Source organism: Xiphophorus hellerii, chromosome 11, assembly GCF_003331165.1.
Source record: "Xiphophorus hellerii strain 12219 chromosome 11, Xiphophorus_hellerii-4.1, whole genome shotgun sequence".
NCBI classification, from domain to species: Eukaryota; Metazoa; Chordata; class Actinopteri; order Cyprinodontiformes; family Poeciliidae; genus Xiphophorus; species Xiphophorus hellerii.
In genome coordinates, this window is record NC_045682.1 from 10,665,384 (window position 1) to 10,692,036 (window position 26,653).

Genomic DNA, 26,653 nt, shown 5'->3' on the forward strand with positions numbered 1-26,653 from the left:
TCACCCTATTTAAAATGAATTTGATCAATTTTACATCAACATTTTTTTTGCCTGCAGCCTATATTGACCAGAACATTTTAAAAAGTATTTCCCTGTGGTGTACTTACAATGTGCAGTTGGAGATAGTCTCCAAGCCCATGGGTGCTCTCCACGCGCACCAAAATGGCCTCCTTCTGTTGAGTGCTGAAGCCCACGGCCAACCGGTCGGCCCGGGTGCTCGGCCTTTCATTGGGGGCCCAGGTGAATGTGATGAGGGCCCCTCCTTTGCCAAAGATGTATGTGGTCCCAGCTGGGAACAGACAGAAAAAGAAAACATTAGAAAGTAGTCATCGTTTGTTTTTTTTTTTGCAGGTATTTAATAATAGATCTCGTCAAACACAGAAATTCAGACTTTACATTTGCCCTTTTCAGCTTTTAAAGCACCAACCCTTGTATGAAGATGAAATTATGCTTTCTCCTCTAACCCTCTCTTAACAAGGCCACCTCTGTCCTCAGCTGTGCTCTCCACTTTTTATGTAATTCAAAATAATAAAAAAAAGCAAACCAAAAGCTTCCATCGGACTGCAAAGAATGGAAATTAATTAGGGATGAATTCTTTCATTTAATGGTTACTAAAAAAACCTTAATTTAGAAAGTAGAATAAGGGTTTTGAAAGTAAGCAGTGCCAATCATTAGCTGAATGATGCAGCCAAATAACTGTCATAAGATTTTGGGACTCACACATAAAGTTGTTTCAAATATTAAGTTCAACACTATAAAATTTTTAAATTCTCAATTTTGAACAAAACCAAACAATTTTTTGATTTATGTTTTATGTAAGATTCATTTTCTTTCTGAGCATAGTCATGCTTATTTCTCAAATCTGACTGATTCATTATTTTAATTGTTTGACTTTCACTTTTACTTATTGTGCCATATATGTAGATATTTAAATACTAATCTTAAACATCTGCTACACCACTCCATGCCTATCTTTTGTTTCAGTGGAGTAGGAAGACTCTAAGCCACAGGGAAACAGTTCTGTTTTTGTTGCTAGTTTACTTCATATTTACCATATAAACTGACTTAGAAATAAATAAAACAAGTCGTGACGTCACAGCAAAAGAAAGGTGACCTGTTCTAATGCAGCAGAGCACTGTAAATTTGACATGCTTGACCCAGATACACATGTAGTATTAAGACCTATAAGTCAAGAGTAATATATGCAATTTAATGTCCTAACAGGACTTCAGACTTAACAGAATCTGCTTCCTCTTCCGCCTAACATTTGATTTTTATTTTAAACAAGAGCACACAAGTCAAAACAAGAAGGGTGACTGGAGCTTTAGAAAAGTCAAAGATTAAGAAATGCGCAACACTATACATTAACTGTCGAATGTGTATATATATATATATATATATATGTATATATATATATATATATATATATATAAAGATGGGTCGTATTTCAATGTGCTTTTTTTTTTTTAAAGCATTAATTCACGTCTGATTGAAATTCCTCCACCTGGTCCTTCAGAATCTGGCAGGTGCGTGGAAAAGCGATTGCTTCTGCCTAAACTTTTTATCCCTTAAGTTATTCCTCTCCACTCACAACGATTCATGTCTGTCCTTGAGATAAATGAGGAAACGTTGAAGCTAATTTTGTCATTTACAAGTCTAGCTCAAATTACAGAAATACCTGAGAATATCCGCAAAGTCATGTGTTTAAATTCTTTTGCTTGTAAATCACACCTTTGAAAGATGTGAAGAGATGTACTGTGCCGGTTGTTCGCTAAACCTGCTGCAAATTGCTAAATTCTGTAATTTGTTCAAGGATATTGTGAGAAGAGCAGTAATCCATTTATTCACCCCATGCATATGTAAATCATGCCAGCTCAAAGTTAGGACTTCATGTGGTGACTGCAGAAAGTGCCAGATAATATCTTATTGTGCAGCGTGCAGCTGTTATGCAGCTGGGAGCGGAAACAACAATCACCTTAGAAAGAACACAGCTCTGTGTTTATGGCACTGTTGTCACACCTGAAAAGTGTAGTGTGTGCGCTGGGTATTATTCAGTGAAGCTGAGGAACACTTGAGGAAAAAAATTGTGGCCCCATTTTCAACAATCTGCAAAGGCTCTTCTGCTGAGTGCATAAAAGGTCTCCTATTGTGGAAAACTAACTTCTGGCTGACAGCTAAAAATAACATTAAACGCTTCATCTGAGGGTTCAAAAAACACCTTGTGCTGACTTTGAATTTAATTCAAAGGGTGAGCTCTCCAACGGTGATTGTTTCCGAGTTAATTATTTCTTATTGAGTTAATCTTAATTAATGTCTGGGATTTGCAGTCAAATGTGAGTCAGTGACATTAGTCACATCAAAGAGGCTCACTGAGTGGTTTATTAGTTTCTTCCTTTCAGTGAAAGTTATCTACATCTGGCCTCTAAGTTTCCCCCCCTTTTCTCCACAATTAAATTACTTAACAGAATCATGAGCATAGCCTTAGACGTGGCTTTTCACTTTTTCAAGTGTTTTAGATTTCTGCCCTAAATTTAACAATCTTTTAGTAAGTTCTAAAAAGATTTACATTGGTCATTGAAAATATGCATTTGATTGTATCTAAAACATGTTTAAGATGCAAATCAAATTGCAAAAAAACAATTGCAGCCTTGCTTCTGTCAACCTGCCCCAGGGCAGGTGTGGCTACAAACCAGTAGCTTACCATGATCAGTGGGTGAATAAGCCCTTTGAGATTTAAATTACAGATATAATGGGTTTTATAAATAATTTTTAAAATTATTATTATTATTATTACATGATTCGGCCGAGATGTTAAGAAACACAAAAGTTTAGTTAGTTCAGCTGGATCTGGTGTCTATGCCAATGCAAAATGAAATGAATATTGACTTTCATCTGAAAAGAAATTAATGCAAATGGACTTAACCCCAAGTTGCTTTACAATTTTCATATTGGTGTATGAGTAAGTGTGGCTGGGTGAATGTTCCTCTAGCCTAACAGCTCTTTGATTAGTCAGTATGACTAGATAAGTGCAACACATAAGAATTTCCAACTTCGTTAGCAAAGACCATTTGTGTCTTACCCTCCTTGTGGAGAGTGTCTCTAGTGTCTGCTAAGCAGCTGCCAAGTCAACAGTTTTAACCTTGATTATTTAGGCCACAGCATAGCATTTCTGTACGTATAATTAAAATTATATGAATATAAGAGAGGGTGACTTTTAACTGTGTTGAGGGTGGTTCAGTTGATAAAGTTGTTGTCTTGCAACTGGAAGGTTGTAGGTTTGATGTTGATGTCTCCTTGGGCAAGGCACTTAACCTTAAGGTCTTTGTATTGATGTATAAATGCGTGCATGTCTGTGCTCTACTGGTCAGTACGGATGGAAAAGTGCTACATATGTTCAGTCCATTAATCAACTTAGGATTTTTTCCATTGTCAGAGAACAACTGGATCATCCTGTTTCAGACTTCAGACATAATACTGAAATTTCCTCAAGTACATCAAACATTTACTGCACTCCAATAGCTTTCCTCTGCAGCCACTGCATACTGGTTTTTAGAAAGCAATTCTCAATTGATTTTTATTTTGGAGAAAGGCTCCAGTAGTCTAAATTACCAAATCAATATTTAACTGGGCTCTTTACTGTGAAATCTTCTGCACCACTAGCTGGCTGACCTGCAGCGTAAATACATTTTTTTTTTTTTTTAATATTCAAACTCAGACAAGACCTCAAATTATTCTTTGTGGACTTTAAATCATTCATGAGAAAAACGAGGTTTTGGGGAGTCTGAATTGGCTGAAATTGAACATTGCCAGCTAATGCTAACCATGTGATATTCTGAGCTGTGCATACTGTGATCTGCAGCAGAAGGCTTGTTGCAAACCTTTTTTCTATCAAGAATCTAGGTTGCTGAACTTACTAACAGACTTTACAATAATGATACACCCTTACAGTTTTTTTTACAGTCCTCTAAAAGGTTTGCAGCTATAGCTACCAGTTAGATTAGGAATCTGACCTATTTTAATAAGCCCTGACTGATTATACTTTACTGTATTCTCCTGTATTATATGGTCACATCATCCTGCTGCTTCAGGGGTGTTTGTCTTTTCAAAAACATTACTGTGTGGGTTGCTTCTTTGTTGATTTGCATGATTTGCAGTTGGCCAATCTCAACAAGCAAGCGAATGACTCAAATAAGACATGATTTGTTTGTTTCTCCTTTCTAGATGTTAATTTAATCAATTCACACAAGTTAAAGTTAATTCTAGCTATGAGGTTAAATATATTTAACTGTGGAAACTTTAGTTTACATTTTCCTAGGGCAGCAGATATTGTACGTGGCATGAGTTTGACAAAGTAATCAGGAAAAGTTGTAAATTGTTGATCTACAGGGTATCCATGTTAATTGGGTATGAGCTGTAATAGTAGATGATGAATATACAGGTCATAATAAGTATAACTTTTAGACAGAAGTAATTTGATTGATAAAATACTACTCAAAGGTATTTCAGTTTTATTGTTTAGCACCAAATCAAAACAAAAAGCCATCTAAGTGTCCTAGTCAAATCCAACTGTATGCAATTCATTTCATTCTGCTGGTTCACGTCAAGGCTTTGAACACATCAGTACATACTAAAATGAGTTTCTGTGCATTGTAAATAAAGGTAATTTAATGACTTTTAATAATATTTTGGGAAAAAAACATAAATTTTCGAACTACTGTGAAAACCTCTCGAAAAACAGCCTATGAAATGGAGATTTTTGTAAACAAGCAAAGACAGACAAGAGAAAAAGTAGAAGGGCGAATGAGGTTAACATGCTTCCCTGCTATGCGCTTCCTGAAATATGGAATATTAATGCACCTGGAGGAAAACATGGAGGCATCTATCTATAGACAGCAACACCATCTGCATTAGTAATGACATTAAAGCGTTTCATTACACCTTTCTGCCTCGCCGCTCCAGCTCTACCTTTCTAAAAGAAAGACCTGCATTGAGCCGAAGCTTGTGGTAAATCAGCTTTATTAAAATTATTACTAAAAACCACACAGTTTACTACCTTGAAGCACCTCGGTAACGGGGCTTTGTGGAACGTCTCATGGGAGCTGCTCTGCTCGTCTTTTTTCTCATAACATGAATAAAAAGGCAGCCTTGAGATTCTAAACTGCACGATCAGTACTGTGTCATCATTATCCCTCTATGGCATGGCGTTGCCCTCAGGCAACAAACCACATATCTGTACCTCACATTGCTCCTTTATTTTATTTTTTGGGGGGCATGATTTTTGACATATTTTTGTCCAAAAAAAAGTTTTTTCATGAATATAGTTTTTGTTTGATTTGTATTTCATTTCTCATAATCAGTGTAGAAAATCTTGGTGTTCTAGACCAATGTTACCCTGAGGCAACAAACCCAAATCTGGTTCCAGGAGGTGTCAGAGTCCGATTTTATGATTGACATGTAATTAGGGACCACCAAGCTCCCAAAGAATGCAGGAAAATATTTTTTCCCCCCAAAAATAAAAAGTCATGCCATAGAGGGTTATTAGTTGGTAACCTTGAAAATTAAATCAAGCTGCACAGACATTCTAGTAACACTTGCATCTGAAACAATATACAAGAAGTCTATGAAATATAGGTGAACCTCTGCATGTTTACATACAAAATGAGCAGCATTTTTCTTACCCCCCTCAAAGCCCAAGAAGACTGAGTTATATTAACGATGTTCGTTTTTTAAATTAATAACAATTCGTTTTGGTTAAGCTCTCAAAAAGTAATCATGACACTCTATCATGTCCTAAAGGATCTTTACACAACAAATGCAACAGTATGGAGGGTTTACAGTATTTATGCCAAGATGAATGCTACCCACACAAATATTCTGTCCTTCTTTCATATGTTCTCTAAGACAGCTGAATGTGAAAAAGAAGAAAGGTTGTAGCCATAAGACATGAAAATACAATGAGATCCCAGAATTGATTAGTCACCGATGCAACATTGTAGAACATGAGAATAATAAGAAATGAAATTAAATGAAATTACATCAGACTTGTACGTCTGCTTTTCCACCCTCAAAGGGGTTCTCAAATTTGCTCTACAATGAAATCAGTTATTTCCACTTACGCACATATTCACACACTGATGATGGCAAGCTACTATGCAATACAAAATGCAATAATTGGACATATTAAAACCAACTGGTTTACTGGTTACTGACTTTGGAGATGACAACATCCACCAGCAACATAGTGGTAGAAAAAAAAAAACACTCCAAAGAGCATTTATATAATCGGAGGCATTCATGTCTGCAAAGACACTTCTCAGTTTCCCATCTCAAAACTTTGTTTTTATATCATTATTACAATACATAGTATGCCACTGGCACATAGATCTGGGCCCGGCGCTGCACATCAACTAATGAGTGCGATGTCATGGAGACCAGGCAAGCGAGCAGTGCACCACGCTGACCAATAGCATCAAGTAATTGTTACTCCTAAAATAAAGTAAATTTTTACATCTGGCTTTGTTCGGGCTCAAAGAAAACATTGTCTAACATTATCTAATATTATGATCTTCTGAATGCTCGAACAGCGAGGACAGCAGACTTTGTTTTTCCAATTCTGGAATAACAACAGAAAGAGTTGGCTTTAGATCAAGTCTGAAAAATACAGTTAATCTATTAGTATTTTGTTTTAAGTAGACAATCAGATCATATTGTGCATAGCTGCTTCAATTTTCATGTTATGACACCAGTGATACCAGTCAGTCACTGCCTGTACAGGTTTTCTGATAATTATTTTCACATTGTGGCAGTATGGAGTGATACCGTGCCCTCCAGTGTCGGTTTTAGTAAAAGCTCAATTAGAAATATGACTGAACACATCTGTTGCCTTCTGATTCATTGCTTGAATAGAAAACTTTTGCACAGATCCTTAAGGAATTGGGGATGCCTTTATCATCTTTTTCTCAAAATCTAAAATACTTAGATTGTGCAACACATAAACTAAATTACTCGACCAATTTTATATAAAAATACTGTTTGCAACCTTTTCCATTTATGGAAATACACATACTGTTTTGGCACTAAGCCCACACTAAATTGTGGTTGGGAAGAGACTCGTTTCTGTAACACTCAAGTAAGAACCACCACTGCATGAAATTGTAGTATTGCTATTAAATTCATAATATGATGTCTCATACTTGAACTGGCCGAGAGCTGAAGGAACAGGTTAGAACTAATCTTCAATTTCATCTGCGGCAGTAAAAGCTTTTATTTTTATAACTTACACAGGATTTTTAATGGTCGTTTCCTTCGTTTCTGAATTAAAGCGTTTCGCTGTCTGGAAATATTTCTGGCAGGGCAAAAGTGGCCAACTGTGTACAGTGTTGTGTGGACGCTTCAGGAAAGACAGTTTGTGAAGGGCAACAAGGCCACATCAAACAAAGCTGTTCGATTTAGACTTAAATTCTCTAATGTGAGCAGTTCTGAAGGAACGGGGAGTCATGGAGTTCAAATTTCTCATCTGGCTTATAGCATCTGAGGGAGACTTGCACCATGGTCTATTAAATTCAGCTTAGTGAAATGATGAAAATGAATACGCAGGCCTGAAGCCTGTCAGAGAGAACATATGGTTCTCAAGCTAAAATATAGTGTTCCAGTTAGAAAGCAGCATCACACACTTAGAGCTGTGTGCAAAGACTCAACAAATAAAAATCAATCACACCAATTAAATTTGGCCAAGCGAAAGTGGGCTGGAAAAGTCTTATGAATCTTAAATAAACCACACATGCAGTCGGCACACGCTGACTTCAGCTTTATTATGGTCGAACTGCTGTTTCTGCGCCTTTCAGCAAGACGCATTCAGACTGCCAGGTTTCAAATTGAATGTCTGCAGCTCGCGGCACCTCAAACAGCCCTTTCTTCTCCATTATGGCGTTCAGGCTTTCTCCCACTCAGATTTCAGGTGACTCGGGGTTGCGATGAAATTGTGCCGATGCGAATGCAGCACATGAATTACTGTGCCGAACGTAATGCAGCCCCGTCAAGTAACATGTCAGATAGATACCGTATGAATGTTTCTAATAAATAGTAGGTTCCTGCATTAGTATTGGGTTTGTCACATCAGAAGGATTTTGATAAAATATAACAATGTATCAGTCCAGTCCTGAGTTTCTAAATTGTTCTAGTGACATGTATTTCTTTCGCTTTTTCTTGTTGGTTCTGGCCACCAAATCTTCGAGGTCAGGTTTTAAAAAAGGCCGTGGCTTAGTGTAATATACACCATCAAACCCTGAATGTCCCTCATGCTGTGCGACTTGCTGGGTAAGATGATGGTGGCTCAGAAAGACTGAAATGATTCACAGAGATTTCTGGAACAAAGAAATATCCTAAAAATTGAGCTCCACTTAAGAAAATAATAAAATGTTGGCAATTTTCTTGGAAAAGTTATTCATACCTTGATTTCTTAGAAACTGTGACTGTTAAGAACTTGTGATTCAGATAATGTAACCCCCCCCCCCAAAAAAACCATGCTTAAAAAAAAAAAAAAAATCATTTTGCTATGTCTTTAATGCTGTGTATATTTTCTGTGAAGTCCCAAACATTAAAAACAAACAATATTTGACTCAGGAAAATGAGAAAAGAAATATTTCATAAAGCAAAACAGAAACCAGAAGATGCAAAGACGCAACCAAAAACACACTTCTGTTTTGCAAACTTAAAAATACCAGAATCTCAGGTGCACATGAAAGTTTGTTGTGCTTTGTGGAAATATATCTTTCATACTCTCCAATCATTTTATACATTTTAAATTATTATATCCCCATGTTTCTTAGCAACAGGATTGTTTACTGTTATCCTTAGCTGTACCTGTTGTGTCTCTAAGCTAAGACGTCACTACATATTACATTACGATTTGGATGAGAATGTTAATACAATCAAGAGCAAACTTGATTTTAAGATCCTGACATGTATGAGACACGGTATGCTCATTATTTGTGCAGATCTACTGTGAAAAAACTTCATCTGTCTGACATCATAAAGACAGATTGCTTTATCAGGAATGTTCAGGGTTTCAAAAGATTCAAAAGGGACCTAAAATAAATATTAAAGATGTTCTCTTCTACATGAGCACCTCGTTATTTTATCTGCCATTTTTTTTTAAATTTACAAATAAACAATATATCTTATTTAATCTCATCAAATTTGTATAAAAGGGTTTATTATCTTCTTGTCCAAACTGGTTGTAACAAGTTATCCATCATGACAGCAAAAACATATATAGCACATCTGTCTGCGTCGCTTTATAAAGATCACCGCGGATTCCTCTAAAATGCTGCTGATGCTCAATGGAAAATCCGACTGCTTGTTCAAGTCCAAAACATTACAGGCAAGATTAGAAAACTAGACCGGTGTTTTACCAGCTGCCACAAATATCTAGAACAGTACAGATGGTTCTGCTTCTTACTGGACTCGTTCAAAAATAAAAAAAGGAGGAAAAAAAAACAGTTTTCATTGATTAACCAGAAGCAGTAAAACAAATGTTCGACTGCTTATGCCTTTTTATATGTTTTTCTACGACCTTGTTAGATTTCAATTGGCAGTTTTCTGAAAGATCTCATCTTTATGACTGTCATAAACAGTGATAGTAATTTTGAAAAGGCATCAGCTGTGTGAAACTACAAATAGACAATGAAAACTAAAGCCTTGTTTGTCAGTTTGTGTTTACATTTAGCTTGTTTTGGTTTGCAGCACTTGTGCAGTGGTGTGCTTGATCTGTTTGCTAAAACACTGCACCTGTAAACCCTCAACAGCTTTTCCTTCATCGTTATTCTTATTATTCATTTTTATTATTCTTTTTTATTTTGCCAAATACCAATGAGAAAGGATTTCATGTATGAAAATGTTATAGTATGTTCTACACGATCTAAGGAAAGACTGATGACTCAAAAGTCAGCCAGACATTCAATGATATCCTCCAAGAGTCACAAAATTTTATTTGTGAAGAATCTGGCAGTTCAAAGCAAGAATGTAAAAAGGAAAATCAAGTGGAAGGAAAAAGTGTGGCAGTAGAAAAGGTGTTCAAACTGCAGCCTTGAGAGGATTGTGATTAAGAGACAATGTCAGAACGGTCCTACTTGGGCTAATGAGAAATTAGACTGGACTGTTACTCAGTGGTACGGAGTCCTCTTCACACATGAAAGTCAATTTTTGGAAATCAAGTTCTCAGAGGCTTGGAGGAGAGTAGAGAGGCAAAAGATCCAAGTTGTTTGAGGTTCAGTGAGAAATTTCCACAGTCAGTGATGAGTTGGGGTACCATGGTGTTGGTCTACTGTGCTTTATCAAATCCAATGTTAGCTTAGCCATCTAATAGGACATTTTAAAGCACTTCCTGTTTCCTTCTACTTTCAATCTTAATGGGAATGTTGAGTTGACCTCTCCACATTGCCAAAGGTACGAATACTTGTATCAATGACACACTGAGTCTGGATTGTGAAGCAAATTTGCCTGATCATAACTCATCGAAAATCTATATTTTAATGAGAATACAGACAAACTCTTCCTAAGGAAAACCATAATACCATTCAGAAGGCCAGCAGTTTTGTTCTCAAACACCTTTTTTAAAATCTGTTTTATGCAATATTTATTTCTGAGAAACCCAATTTAGAGTTTTCATTAGCTGTACGCCATATTAATTGAAGTCAACTGAAAAAGATGCCTGAAATTTATCACTTTTCATGTAATGATTGCATAAACATATCAGCATCAATTTTTGAATTCCACCACTAAAACAAATGAACTCTTCAAACATATTCTAATTATTGCACCTGTAAATACGGATTTAATTCTAATACTTAACCAAAATTTACAGATGCTGGCGGGTTTTTGCTGTTTGTTTTTATGAAGGTCAGTGAAAATGTGTATTTAAGCCAGTCACCATCACTCATGAGGTAATGCAGTTTGTTACCCGGGGGGGGGGAATTTGAGCCCTCTTGAACTGACTCAATGATGCCCATGGCCCTTTGTTCTCCAATTTTTGAGATAAAATAAACATTGCTCCACACATTACTGGAGAGAGCCCAGTAGAAAAGCATTTCCCAGCACTAATGCATTGATCTAAGGACAACCTGTCCTCTGTTAAATTCAATTTTTGAATCAGACTCAACGGATACATCCTTCGAAAGATGCTGCCCCCTCCTTCCCCCTTTCAGACGTCTCTCTGGAGGCATTAGTTGCTCTTTGCTTTGCCACAGCCAGACAGCCCTAACACTAACACCGAGGCCCTGGAGAATGAAGTGCAGCAGATTTTTCATGAGTGTGTTGATCGGGCTGGTGTGTTGGGCTTGTGATGAGGGGTCAGCAACAGTGCAAGCTTTTTTTATAATCCAGTTGAGAGAATACAAGTTCTTTGGTTCTGTGGTCATGGTGGCGGCTGACTCTCCCTTAGCGTTGCGGTGCAACACAAGTACAGAGTAAAATGTGCGCTGAAGCATCACTATCTTTATGAAACCAGACACGCCGAAGGATTTCTCTGATAGGCCTTTTCTAACTTGTACAGATATGGCTCTTTACTTTATTATGGGCAGATTAATTCTGAAATATGAATTGTTTAAGTCAATATTAGCTGCAAACCTAATATTTGAAATATGATGCGGGATTTAAGACTGTAAGCTTTAAATAGAAATCTGATTGTCTGATCTGTATGCAAATTACAAGATTTTAATTTCATATCATGTACACAGTGGAAGAAAAAAAAGGTTTCTCTCACTAAATTCTTATTCACACCAACTGAAGCATGTCTTATACACTGATGGGAAGATTAAGAGGGAAATTTCAAAGCAGAACCAGAAAAGTTTGCAGGGCTTTGTTTTGATGTATTTGTTTATTGAGGAATTTTATTGCGATTTTTCCATATTTGGACTGCTGCTCAGCAATCTGAAACAATTGAGCAAAGAGTTGCCAATCCTATTTCTGGCCAGCTAATTACTACATGTTTAATGTATTATTACATTACTTTTATGTGGGACAATTATTAAAAAACTTTTTTGGAGAATTTTTTTTCAGAGTTACTTGATTTCTTTTGAGTGTAAAGAATGAAATTGTTTAAAGAAATTAAACATTAAAGCATAAAACAGTATAATAAACAAAACACATATGATGCATTTATTGAACAATATCTAGAAATCTTTGCAGTCAATTATTTATTTATTACAACCTTTGCAACAACTTTCCTTAAAAATAAATATTTTTAGCCTGGATTTCAGTCACTTTAGCCATGCTGTCTTGGTTTTTATCTTCTTTATTTCACTTCCTTTCACTTATTTGTTTAATGCAATTATTTTTCCATTTCAACCATGATACCCTAGTGTTATTTATAATTTTATTTTAGTTTCAGTGACATTTTTTTTTAGATTTCATCATTTACATTTTGCTAGTGTTTCATACTCTAGTTTCAGAGTTTAAATTCTTGTGTTCATATTTCAGCATTCATCACTTGTGACTGTGATTCCCTAGTTCTATACTAAATATAACACCTTTTTATAGTTGCCAAGAATTATTTTAGTTTCTTAGCTTAACATAAATTTGTGTGTTTATTGTTTATAAGTTTAGTCGTTCATTTGAATTTGTGCAAAGCAGTTGAAGTTTCATTTAATTTTGTGAAAAGTGTCTGAATAGTTGACATTATTCTTTCGTGTGTTTTTTGATGAACTGTCTGCAGTCCTGATATTGGAATAATGTAACAATCCATGCAGTAACCTCTGTTTTAGATGAGGAATGAGAGGCGCTGCAGCAGGGGAGGTGAGCTATTAATAGAGAGTTGCCCAGGGGCGCTCAGAAATCTTTGGCCAGCCTTGAAACACTCATGCACACTTATACAGTTGTGTATCCATGACGGAGGGCATCACAATGACTCACATCCATTTCCAGGAGTCCGGAACTTGATTTATACTTCTGTGCTAACAACCAGCTCAGGCATGCTGCAGCCTATGCAAATAAACCGAGTGCCTGCATCAAGCAGTCACAGCATCAGACTGCTACATGGACGGAGATGTTTTTCCCTTTGCATAACAAAGGGAAAAACATACAAACGTTTGCTTTGGATAGAAACAAAAGAGATGCATAAAAGAGATGTCCAAATAAAAATAATGCTACCAGCTAATAAGCTAACTGGCTTGGTTGACAGGCTTAAGTATGAAAATCAGGGTAAACCAAAAAAAAAAAAATCTAAATGTTGTGTTTTGATCAAACAAATCTTTAGACATTTTGAGATTCGCACTTGTTCCCTCTCAACTATCACATCATGCTGTTTGAGTCTTGCTGCAGAGCCAACTGACTCAATGTAATTTCTTCAGACTTTTTGCCATTTGGCATTTCCTGATCCACTCAGTTTGATTGAATTGCATTTTAGATAAAATGAGACTCTAAAGTACAATTCGCCCAGAATCCTCCCAGTGTAGGATTTGCTTGAATTTGGACCAAACTGGCCTTGCAAAGATATTGAAATTTGTCACACTATGACTACAGACTTCAATGCTTTTGATTGTTCAATGCGATAGACGCACACAGTGCAGTCAATGTTTGTGGGAAACAAAATAGTTTAAGCTTAGAAAGATTGAGTGGAGTGTGTCTGAACAGCAACATTCTTGCCACTAATGAATTTAGGTCTGGAGTTACTGAACTAATTTAACATCTGAACATGCTTTGATCTAAGCAGCTGCAGCTCTAACTGTACCTTTATGGCTGTTATCCTGCTGGAAGGAAGACCTCCACCCTAGTCTTAATTATTTTTCAGAATTTCATCCAGAATTATTCTATACTTGGCCCATTTCAGCTTCCCATAAACTCTGACCATGTGATGGTGATGCTGGTCAGAGCATCATCCCTAACATGAAACCATCCCTTTCATGTTAGGGATGGTTTATGTTAGGGATGTGTAGTGTTCATTTAAAAAAAAAAAACTTCAGCTTTGACCTCATCTGAACAGTTCACATTCTTTTACATGTTAACTGTGACAAACTTCAAACGGGACTTCTTGTGAGTTTCTTTCAAAAACGGATTCTTTCTCATGTTATTTTTCTTTCATGAAGATGAGATCTGTAGTTCCCACCTGAACTGTGAATCTTAGTTGCACCACGCTGTTTCTATTTTAAGATAATGTGTTGAACAGAGCTCCACGACATGGTCAAAGCTTGGGATATTTGTTTTTATTGCCAACTGGGCTATAAGCGTATCTAGAACTTTCTCCCGAGCTGTTTGATGTGTTCCTTCATCTTCATGATGCGGTTTGTTCACTAATATCATCTAACAAGCCTCTGACGCCTTCACAGAACAGCTCGATTTATACTAAGGCTAAGTTGCAAACAGATGGACATTTTGTGGAATTAGGTGTGAGAGTAAAGGGGGATGACTACAAGTATATGCCATTCTTTCAAGATTCTTACTTTTAAAAATGTTTAAACATCTACCATGGCCTATCACAATAAAAACTAATGAAGCATTAAAGTTTGAGGTTGTAAAACGTGACCAAGATAAACTGAGTACAAGCTAGAAGGATATGACATTAAGCTAAATTGAATTAAGAATACATGAGATTTTCTGTTGTTGACTGTGGCAATGTGATGCAAATGTGTCAAATTTCCTTTTGTCTCTTCTGACTGGAAATGGCCGAATACATACAGCTCTGGAAAAAAATTAAGAGACCGTTTAAAATGATCGGTTTCTCTGATTTTACTCTTTATAGGTATATGTTTGAGTAACATGAACAGCGTTTTCCTATTCTATGAACTCTTTACAACATGTCTCCAAAATTTCAAGCAAATATTATTTATTTGCAGAAAACGAGAAATGGTCAAAATAACGAAAAAGACGCAGCGCTTTCAGACCTCAAATAATGCAAAGAAAACAAGTTCATATTTGTTTAAAAACAACAATACTAATGTAACTCAGGAAGAGTTCAGAAATCAAGTTGGTGGAATAAACCAGGAGGTTTTCAACTGAGTTCAGTGCAGTGGGCTCTTAATTTTTTTCAGAGCTGTATGTTTGTGTTGCTGGAACTGCATTTGTATTGAGGGTGAATCTAATGACATCAAAAGGGCCTTTTTTGCTTGCAGTTATTTAATTTATTGAGGTTGGGATGCAAGTATGGGCTTACGTATTCATAGTGTAGATTTATTTCATAAATATAACCCTAAAATAAACACCTTAAGGAAATGAATACATGTATCTTCCTGACTTATAAGAAGATGTACAAAAAAGCACGAGAGATTTGTGACTGTTAAATTCAAAGATAATTTTGCTTTTTAGATCCATCGTGCTTCTGTAAACGTTGTAATTTGACTCACTATAGTAATTACAGCACCAACAAATGTTGAACAAAATCAGAAAATGCACTCCACACAGAGCAATAGAGCTTTGTGTACATGACTTGTAAATCATAAGCGCTGTCTGTATCATTTATGTCAAAGGAAATTGAATTTCTTGCTCTGAAGCACATACTTCATAATAATTCACAGCAGAAAATCTGCAATACAGGTAATTGAAAATATATCAGTGAGTTCTTTGAAGAGTATTTTATGGTCTTGTTTAATCAGAGGCTTTGCTGTGCCTGTAAAAGTCTGGCCCAGAATGATACGGCTGTAACAGCGTCGATGTAATTCATCACATTCTTTTTTGGGCCCTTTTTGAAACTGACAAAACTGCTGCGGTGGAAAAAAAAAAAAACATCACAAATCCATTGGGCCTCTTTTTATAGAACATAAAAGTGAGTCTTAGGACTGATTTTTCAAACTGAGATATGAAAGAGAGAAACGACTTGTGTCAGTGCTTTGATCGAGCCATTTTGAGTAGCGTAACAAATTTGATGTAGATTCTCCGGGATAGGTTGATACTTCACATTCCCCAACCAATCGTAGCATGAATTTTTAAAAATTAAATACAAGATGAAGTTTGGTAAGAAGAAGGACTCAAATATGGAGCATTATTTCAAGTTTTATTAAATGTTCCAACACCAGGATATTAAGCCTATAAAAGCAATGACACCACAGGTGCCTCTCAGTTAATGTATTTCAATATTTTAGTTCAAAAAGGGATTTAGTATGCACAGTGATATATGAAAAACATTTATTGCTCAGATTTTGATGCTCATGACTTACACATAATGAAAACCTAAAATTCATTTAGATCAGAAAATTAGAATAACCCATAAGCTCTAATTTAAAAAGCTTTTTTATTAAAGAAATGTAAGCCTGTTGGAAGGTCTGTCCAGCCACTAGATAGTATATGCACTCAGTACTTAATGTGGCCACTTTTTGCCTGAATTACTGCATCAATGCAGCATTGCATGGAGGCAATCAGCCTGTCACTCTGCTGAGGGCTTAAAGAAGCCAAAGTTGATTTAACAGCAGTCATCTGCATTGTTGGCTCTTCTTCTCTCACTACCTCTTGACAGTATAGCTTCTCTTTGAGCTTAGGTCAAGAAGATGTGCTGGTCAGTCCACCACAGACATACTAGGGTCATTAAACAAGGTACTGGTAATTTTGGAAGCTGCCAAGTCTATTAGTCACTTAAAAGATTTTGCAGATGCTGCACTGACTTTGGAGTTGGTAAAATAAGTTAACACCATCAGAAGACATGGGAGTCCAAATCCTCACTGACTGTGATGATTCACATTTTACCTCAGGCAACTTCCTCAATACTCTGGGACTTTTATTCCAAAGGGAATTGCAACATTTACTGTCATCTGAAAGGAGTTTGGACCACCGAGCAAAAATATGGTTCCTTCTTTTCTTAGTCAAGGTCATATTTTTCTGAACCCTGGTTCTGTCAATCCAGAATCTGATGGTTCTGGGTTGACATGCAACAGTTGTCCTGTCCGTCTGTCCTGTGCATGGAGGGCCGTAAAGATATTAAAGTTTGAACGGCCTTTGCTTCAAAATCCTCTCAAGTACAGGTATCCCCAGTACCTGACCCTGCTTTTCTACCACACTTTTTTCTTCCACCTAACTTTCCACTAATGTACTTAAATGTGGCAGGATGTGAAAAGCCAGATTCTTAAGAAATATCCTTTAAAGTTTAGGGTGTAAATGAATCTTTCAATAACATTTATGTAATAAAAAGCATCTTTTATTGCTGTAATGTAATATTATAGTTTTATGATAAACTAAAGTGTTAAAGCATACCACTTTGTGTGACGTTAATGTAAATAATAAGTTTCACTTGAATTTGAATTACTGAACTAAATTAATAAGTTGTATTAAATGATGTTTCAATCTATTCTGACTGACTGAGATCCAACTGTAAACTAATTGAAATATTCTGAACACCACTGCCACAAAACATCCTAATTAATAGATCAGTGCTTTACGCTGCTCAAACAATCAGATATGTCACTGAAAAAGGAGTAAAAAACCTCGCGATGATGATTCATCCCACTGCTGGTGTGTGTTTGTACTCTGATGCTGTAAGCATGTGAAACAGCAAACGCCACTGATTCTAATAGACATAAGATATTTCATGGTGCACAGAGGCTGAAGCACATACACAGTTGGTGAAACACTCATCTTTTCAATGCACGTCACAAGAAAGCCACCAATGTTACCACCAGTATACACTACGCATGCGATAACTAATTCTTATCATTTCTACCAATCTGCACTGTCAGAACCAAAGGATGCAAGAAACAGGAAGCTGGAGGGGAAATGTCTTACCATGCCCCGCTCTCGTAAGAAAAGGCATCCTGTTGATCGCAATGGGGACGGTACCATGCTTATTGTGGAAGTGGTGGACATGGTGGGTGGTGCTCAAACTCGAAGAAACTCGCGCCGTACCGGTCTGGATTGGGAGCAAAGTAATCAAGGTGAACCAGAGTATTTGCCTCGAACAATAACTCAGACCCATGCTGAGGCTGAACTGGGACCAGCTGCTCCTGTGTCCGAGCACGGGGGTGGCTGCAAAAAGTCTACCCATGTGTGCTGATTCCACGAAGGCCCAGGAGAGACAACGGGGCCGGGCTCTGGCCTCTGATCGTTCAGCCTGAAGACAGCAGGGCATCTCACTGAGAGGCTGGATCCATTTCTTTTCAGGATCCCTTGCTGGATTAGTCACTTAGTTTTGGCCTGTACTCTGGTAGAAAAATATCCTTTAGATTTGCACCAAAAAAAAAAAAAAAAGAATTCAAAAGAAACAATCCAAACCCAGAGCCACACGCAAAGATGTTTACTCAAACAGGATAAAACCCCCACAAAATTTCAAAATCTATCTGGAAAGCTTCCTCGAGAACATTCTTCCAAAACTGAGCTCCAGCATGCAGGAAGATGCAGATCCAAACAAAGCTTGGGGTTCAGTCCAACAGCCATGTTGTCCAGTCATTATATTTAGGCATGAATGCTGGCAGGGCAGAGACTCGTGTGATAAGAATTCTGATAAGAGCCTCCATCGCCCACAGGTAGAGCTTGAGGGCAGCTGAGCCTGCCCACTAAGAAGAAGAGAGCCCCTCCACCGCAGTAAAAGATGAAACACGTTTCCGTGGGAAAATGAATCATTTCATTAAGGAAATAAATAAATAAATAAATAAATCTCGAGCAGATAAAAATACGAGGGGTGCAGCTACGGAGGATGACGCTGGAGCCAGAGCTTTTGTTCCCTTTAACCGGGGAATGAAAAAAAAAAGAAAAAAGAATAGAGACAGGGAGGAGGAGGAAGAAGAGGAGGGGGGGGGGAGGTTAGAAAGCCAGGGAGCAGTATCTGCAGCAGCGCGGTAAAGAAGAAAATCCAGAAAATAAATAAATAATTTGTCAGCAGCTCCTCTTCCCCCCAGTCCTCCTCTCACTGGCGCCGCAGATCTGGCGAACCGCAACCTCTGTCGTGCTCAGAGATCCATCAGAATGCAGCTACAGCAGCCTCTGCTTCAGACGGACGTAGGCTCCATCTCTCACGCTCCACCTGCTCAGACTCATGCAGCAACGACTACTGCTGCATTCCCCTCGCTGCCGCTGCTGCTCCTTTCCCCCCCCCCCTCCTTCGTTTCTTCCCTTTATCCTCTCCGGTTACCTTGTCCAGATCCGCTAGCTTCTGGTGGAGGACATTTAAGTGGCGGCGTCTGGTCTCCGGAGGAGGGCAGGTGATGCTCGACTCGCTGCAGAAAGGCTTATGCTAATTAAAATGAAAGACTGTGATAAATCCCAGGAATGACTGAGATTCCAGGACAAGCCCAGATTCCCGGTGAGGACGATATCCTCGCCTTGGACTGGAGGCGAGCTAAAGGAGCTCTTCTGAAGGCACACTGTAGTCAGGGTGCTCTGATCCAGCGAGGCACAGCATGTGCCTCTGTGTATGTTTGTGTGTGTGTGTGCGTCTGAGGAAGAGTCTGTGAGCAAGTGAGCGAGGAGGGTGAGGGTGGGTGGGTGAGGGACAGCGGCAGAGAGGAAGGGAGGGAGGGAGGAAGGGAGGGCGACTCAGGAAGAGACGGCGAAAGAGAGAACAGGCAAACACTCCGGGAAATAGTGAGGCAAGTAAATGGGTTGTGTGAATAAATACATGCTAGAGAATTCGCAGCGCGCTGGCTTGCAGGTCCTGGCAGTAACACGTAGGAATCATACTGCAGAGGAGGAGCTTGATTTAGGTGAGCTGTCAGAGCTGTTGCACAGGGAACACAGGGGGATACAAGCAGCATAAAGACCCCAACGCTACAACAGGTAGAGAGGAGAGGGGAACGAGAACGCATGCCGAAAACAAAGCAGGACGGAGGAAGTCAGAGGTTGGGCGGTGTAATCTGTCTAGAAGAAATCAAGAAGAGCTGCATCAAAATCCAATCGAAGACCTGTCTCTTCGCAGGAGAGCATCGCCATGCTCCCAATCTATTTGCCCACAATCCCTCCTCCTACATCTGTATACCAGTCACCTCTCTTGTTTGCTCAGGAGCTCTCATGCTGCTTAACCATGCTGAACTCATTCACAGCCACGACCGATCCGTGGGGTCAGGGGCTCTCCGGCCATGCCTGAGCTGCTCACAGGAAAAATATGTGGCGCTCTGGCACAATGGAGACGTTATGAGAAGAAGGTAGGGACAGGAGAGAAGGGAGAAGAGGAAAAACACAAGGGGAGGAAGACATCGGGAGAGGGAGGCTGCAGCTGTATCAAGTGAATCACGGTCGATAGAGATATCAGCCGGGATTGCCTGGTCGGTTGAAAGGACACGCATGGAAACAGGAGGACAGAGGCGAGCCATGCAGCACCACCTCTCACGGTGACAAGAAGCCGACACAGGCCATTACTCAAGAGAGGGAGGGAGTGCTGCGTGTGGTGGAGCGAGGCTGATTGAACTAAAGGAACTGAGGAGAGATACGCGCACGACGCTGTGAAATCACAAGTGGCTGAACGGCGTTCAGACATTCATCCGCGGGTATTGTGGACATAAATAAACCGATAGAGGCTGTGGATCTGCTTTCGTTTTCCCATCTGAGTCAGAAGGAGATTTAAATCCTTTATGTGTTCCCTTCTCTTTGTACTTCTCAGTAAATCGTAATGCGTGTCAGCTCTCCCAAACAGACACTGCCTGGCTATAACATGAAGATTAGTTTATGGCAAATGTCTATTTGGTGACAAAACATACAGACACCTCATCGGCAATACCTGCACAGATGCACATTTCACTCTCCTAATAACAGGTCTGCTCAAGTTTTGCAGTGCACAATAAAAGAAAACATTATGGACTTGTATGTCAGGTCATTTTCCCTTTTGCTATTTTGCATCTTTGCGGTTTTGGTCTTTTTTTTGTAGCAATCATGCATCAATTGGGACATTTATGCCTGCTTTGAGAACTACTGATTTAAAGCAATTTTCTATAATCTACAAATAGTCTGTTGCAAGTAAATTATAGGTTGTTGTTTTATGGCTCCAATAATTGGTAACAACCCAAGAAATCCACACGCAAAAAAGACACCGTAAAAAGTTATCATAAATTAGGTTGTGTGTATTAAAGTAGAATTGCAAAGGCAATAAATTATTGAACATATGAAGGTATAAAAAGGCAGAGAAACCAAGTGGAATCTGTCAATAGTTGAAGCACAAACCCTTCAAATAAGCTGATTTAATCCAAATTGTGGCTAGTATAGCAGTTTCTCATTTCCAGGGTGTCACACAAAAAGCATCTTGTGATAGCTATCAGTACAGCGCTCTCCCAAGACATTCACAACCTTTCACCTGAGGAAGAAAATGATGGCAGTGGTCACAGATGCATCTCTACTTCTGAAAATTTCAGAAAGCATCACTGGAGTCATATTCTGTCAATGAAAACATTATTTCACCGTAAACCAGCCGTGAAAAGCTACACCCCACAATATTTTAGTGGAAAAAATAACCAGAAGAGTTGGCTCATTTACAGTCGCAGAAAGACTTTAGCAGATCCATCAAACCACCATTCGACCATCAAAACATCAAGCAATGCAATTTCCTCTGTCTACTCACAAGATTCACTGCAGGAAAAAAAAAGAGGCTTAAACTTGTTTATAATTTACATCTGGACAAGCCAATGAACATAGCAACCCTTAAATATCAAAGCAACAGTGGAGTTTGGAGGTTGTGGTATCACGATGTGGAAGTCCATGTCAGAACATATGAATTTTCTATAATTTAGATGAGGACATTTACAGAGATATAAACAGTGGAATGATCCCTCGCACACAGATAAGGAAACTCCAATTACTTTACATATGAGTGTAACGTAATTGGTTTATAAAACTATGTTTACTTGTACATCATTATGAGCATACAATTTGAAAAAGGAAAGGAAAAGAGTAATTGCATTGATCTGGCGCATGCAAAAACAAAAACACAAAACAGTGAAAGAAATTTGACAACGCAAAATAAAAATGTCAACAAAAGTTCATAAGTTGTTTTTGTAAATTATATTTTTTCCATTCTTTAATGTGAATATTTTTTTAATACTGTAGTGTGGCACATTATTACTGTTTTCTAGCAACTGTTAAAGTCAGCAGTTTTTTATTTATTTAGGGGCTTATTCTATTTTTTTTACTTGTCTATTTTTCATGTTATTATTCTTAAATCAATTAGGGAATATATAATATTGTCAGCTATGAGATCACATAAGAAAACTGTGAATAAGTGATTTATTTAATGTGTGTGGCATGTGTTGTTCAACTTTGTTTTATCTTATAGAAGAGTAATATGTCACACTACAGTATTAACTACATTATGTTACAATTTTATTTTTTATGTTCAACTTCATGTCTGTAGTATTTAATCCTCTATTTATTAGCTTGAAATGTATCATAAGCATTAAATCTACTTCCACATACATCCTTGGTTAAGATACATAAAAAACCCTGAAATAAAAAATTTTTTTACTGAAGCACTATTATTTCATGTTGAACAATTTAGAAAAACACAAACTTTAATTTGAGTACCTTTATTTAAGGGACAAAAAACTTCTGATCTTGGAACAATTGTTCCTAATGAAATCAATGGTGGCAAACTTAATGACACCCCAACAACTCATAAATAATTATAATAGAAAAACATTTAGTAAAATAAAACTTTATTCGATTTAAATTGATCAGAGCATCTAGAAACTTTTAATTATTAATAAATGCCCTCTTGTTTCCCAGGGAAAATATGTGACAGCACACTGGTCACTGGGCTGGACAACTTTATCTTGTCTCCATTGGCAAAAGGACAAACATGGGGGAGAGAGGAATAAAAAAATAAATCTCTAAGGCTCGTTGTCAGAGAATGACAACAAAGAGTGGCAACCAGAGGACACAAAGTCTTCAAAATGGCATTTATGGAATAACTGAGTGTTTCCTAGGACAAAACCTTTTTTTAAATGCGATGTTTGTTGTAATCTAGTGGGATTTGAGATTTAAGCTTTACAGTCGCAAACAGTCAATTAGGTTTTGGTATACGGTTTGTGATGATGAGGGCCTCTTTTCATTTCTCAAGAACCTGAGCACTTTGTTAGAGTAGAAAACACCATGATGTCTTAAATACCACCAGATCTTAAATAAAAATGCCTGTAAACTCATAATAGAATATCTCAAAACTAGACATAAAGTCAAAGTTCTTCCATAAAACCTCCTAAATTTGGCTCATTAGGGAGCTGAGGGGAAGAGAGCATAAAAAGAGCGTGCAAAGATCCCTCTGTGTGCATGCTTCAACTTTGTTGAATCTGAAGAAATCTGAAGATACGCTGTTCATCTATCTACAGCAGGAATACCATTAGCTGTAGAATTTAACACAATTGTTATACCACAATAAATATACTCAAATTAAAGGTTGTATTTTTCAGAATTTTTATGTAAGCATCTGTTCTGCTCCAATAAAAGGTGATATTATTTAATTTGTGGTGGATGCTGTAAGCTGGTGCAATGTCATTTTCTTGACTAGTTGGTCCGGGAGAATAAAAAGGAATCCTGAGATGCTTCATGTTAATTTTACTTTGAAAATATGTGTATGCTTTTAGCTTGAGCGTTTAGTTAAAGGTCATCATGTTTTCATTTTGCTTTTGTGAGATTTTAATTTCACATTATGTTTTTAAAATTTTTAATTGTATACGTGTGTTTTGGATTTTGTCTTTTCACTTTCTTTCTTACTGCTATTTTTTACCTAGTGGATGAACTACATTAATAGCTATGAAAAAAAACACTAATGTTGTGTGGGATTTCACACTATGAAAACACACAAGTATAAAAACAGCATGTAATTTCCAATTATAGTGAGGTCTGAGTACAACAGAACAGAGTGGGGTGATTTATAATGTGCGACTTGGACTGTCAGGCTGTCCAGCATGCGATCATCTTTCTAGGCAGTGATGATATCTTGGTGGGAGCTGTCAGCAGTGAAAAGCTGTCCTTAATCAATTTATAGGCTCGAGGGTTGCTCAACATGAAGGAAGTCTGGGGAGATGGAGAAGCCTGAGACTCACTAGCTGTCCTTGTGCTGTCCTTGGATATTCGATAGGCTGAGCATCCCATGTAGAACTTCCGACAGACCACAAGAGATGTACGGATAAGCAGTATTTGAATGCATATTTGATTCATTTATTTAAAATAAAACTCTGGTGAAGTTGTCCAGATTTAAAGAAAATAATCACATTTAAATTTTTGAGAAAAATCAAACAAATTTTAACATAAAAGATAGCATAAGAAAATACAAATTGCTGATGATGATTTCATTTAATAAGAGAAATTTTTATCTTAACCAACCTGGCTCTTCTTTGCAGAATTATTCTAATTGAGTCACATGTGAGGGTTTTTCAACCCAGCATCAAAGTCTGATTTAAGCCTGGACCATGACTTGGTCTCTCCAAAAATATTTATCTATTAAAATCTTTATCTATTGCTTTATTTATGATTCATCCAGAGGTTGAGTTGCTGGTGTGCTTCAGATCATTGTGCTGCAGCAAAACCCAAAAGCACTTGAGTTTTAATGCGCCCTCTTTGTTCTTAAAGGTGGATTTTCCACGTTCAGAGTTGGAGATTCAACAAGAACACCCGATAAAGTCTGGATTACGGCTGGGAAAGTCAGTGCTTACTGAGGCACCACAAGTTTTTTTATTCAACATGGCAACCATGAACATAGAATGAAGAGGAGGTGACTGATAGAAACTTTTTAATAGCACTTTTTAAGTTTTGTACAGTGTTATACATTGCATTGTGCAATAGCTATTTGTGAACTTACTCTTGTCTCTTAAAATAAATGGGGAAAAAATACATTAGTATCAGTTTATATTGCTAATAGTAGTTAGGATCACAATAACTAGCCAGTCCCACTGTTTTCTGACCTTATTTTCAGCTCCTAATTAGCTGGAATTGAAAATCCTATGGAATTTTCAATTGAAGAGAAAAATTAAATTGTAAATTGAATTTACAGACCTACAGCTGAGCAGGCCCAGGAATGGTACAATATGGATCAGCTGTATGGGTCACTTTTAAAATGTAAACATATATGGCAAAGTATTTGCCATATATGGCAACAATATATGGCAAACAAACAATATTTCACTGTTGGTATGATGTTTTTTTCTACAATTCAATTCAAGTTGTAGTGTTTTAGTAGACTAGACACGCCCTTTTCATGTCTTTTCCTTTTGAGAATAACAATTCTAACTGTGTTACGTTGGAGTGGCAAAGCTTTAGAAATACCTTTGCAACTGCTAGTAAACTTATAAATGCCACTGAGTTGGTTCTTTATCTGTTCTTAAATTGATTCTACAACAAAGAATAATGTTTTGCTTAGATCTGGTCTATCTTCTCAAAGCCCCAGTCAGCGTTGGCAGATGGCCGCTTGCACTGAACCAGGGTTTGCTGGAGGTTTCTTCCAGTTAAAGGGAAGCTTTTCCTCTCCACCGTCGCTACATGCATGCTTGGTACTGAGGGGTTTTTTTGCTGTGAAGAGATGTGAAGTGCTGGGTAAACTTTTTTAAATACTTTGAAGAATTAATTGAGCATACTGTCCTGTTTGGTAACTAGGATTCATTAATTGGAATGTATGTGTGATTAAATTGAAATGATATTTTTGTAAAGTGCCTTGCAAAATCATTTGTTGCGAATTGGTGCTATAGAAATAAACTAAATTGAACTGAATGCTTTTGCAGATGAGTCAGCCTGTATCATCTTTTCTGATCGGCTACATTTAATAGAATATTGATTCAATGTTCATTTTTGTTAGTCTGGGTGTGGCTAATGAGAATGACCTCAACTATAAAATGAAAGTTTAACAAGAGGCTTTCACTGTATTTTTATTTTTACATAGGGCCAGGACAGTTTAGACAGTTGATTCAATTAATGCATGAAATCAACATTTGGAAGTTGCATTTTGTATTTACTCAGATTATCTTTGTTGGACCATTTTTTTTGATGGTCTGACACATTCAAGTGTGACAAAAAAAAGCAAAAACAAAGATATATATTTGATGGGGAAAATGTTTTTGGATGGGATCGTAACTGCCCTAGATTTTCCATTTCTGCAGCACCGTCCAGATACTTTTTTTACATACATTTTTTACATTACAACCAAATCTTTTTCACTTGGATCCACTAAGCCACTCTCTTTTCCTTGTGTGTTATAATATAAATATATATGTTATGAGGAGAGCTTTGAATATCGTAGTAAAAGAAGAAGCCAGGAGGTTTCCCGTAAACTTGCAAATGACATGATATGAAAGGACGTGCACGGCGTTTTAAGGACTTAAGAAAGCTAAATGTGCATGTTTTTTCTCAGGAGGATTGGTGAGGGGATTTTTTCTGCAGACATCCAGTCTCGCCCCAGGGGGTAAAGTAGCAGGATTAATCATAGCACTTTCAGATTAATTACTCATAATGCCAGCATCCTCTGTAAGGCATGGCCTGCAGTTGTGATGTTTGGTTGATTTCATTAATCTCAAAGCGACAACACCTAAAATAAACCTGGCTCAGACGGTGGAAGAGTAGGAGACAACATGCAGCACGATGCACCACAGCTGCACCAAAAACCAGCAGAATTGCACAGAATCATTTTGTTGCAAAAATGAAATCCAACTTGCTTGTTGTTTTATTTTATTTTACTGAGCTAATACTAATTGCAGTTCCACAGTTGGGAACAAAAAGAATCTACGGTTCTTAATTCAGAGTTGAAGTAAAGGAGGGCTTAATGATGCACAACTTT

At 37.5% G+C, this 26,653-nt stretch overlaps 1 protein-coding gene across 7 annotated transcripts in view; it reads right to left on the bottom strand.

The window, feature by feature from the left end:
* The window catches only part of nrxn2a (neurexin 2a), a 166,119-nt gene that overhangs the window by 20,387 nt on the left and 119,079 nt on the right, over window positions 1–26,653 (bottom strand). For 6 of the 7 annotated variants that reach the window (XM_032576025.1, XM_032576021.1, XM_032576023.1 and 3 more), the window contains one exon: window positions 108–289. In XM_032576025.1, the coding sequence (XP_032431916.1) occupies window positions 108–289 (182 nt within the window). Of the gene's footprint in view, window positions 1–107; window positions 290–17,700; window positions 19,373–26,653 lie in introns of those variants that run through there. The other variant, XM_032576026.1, reaches the window with a different exon arrangement.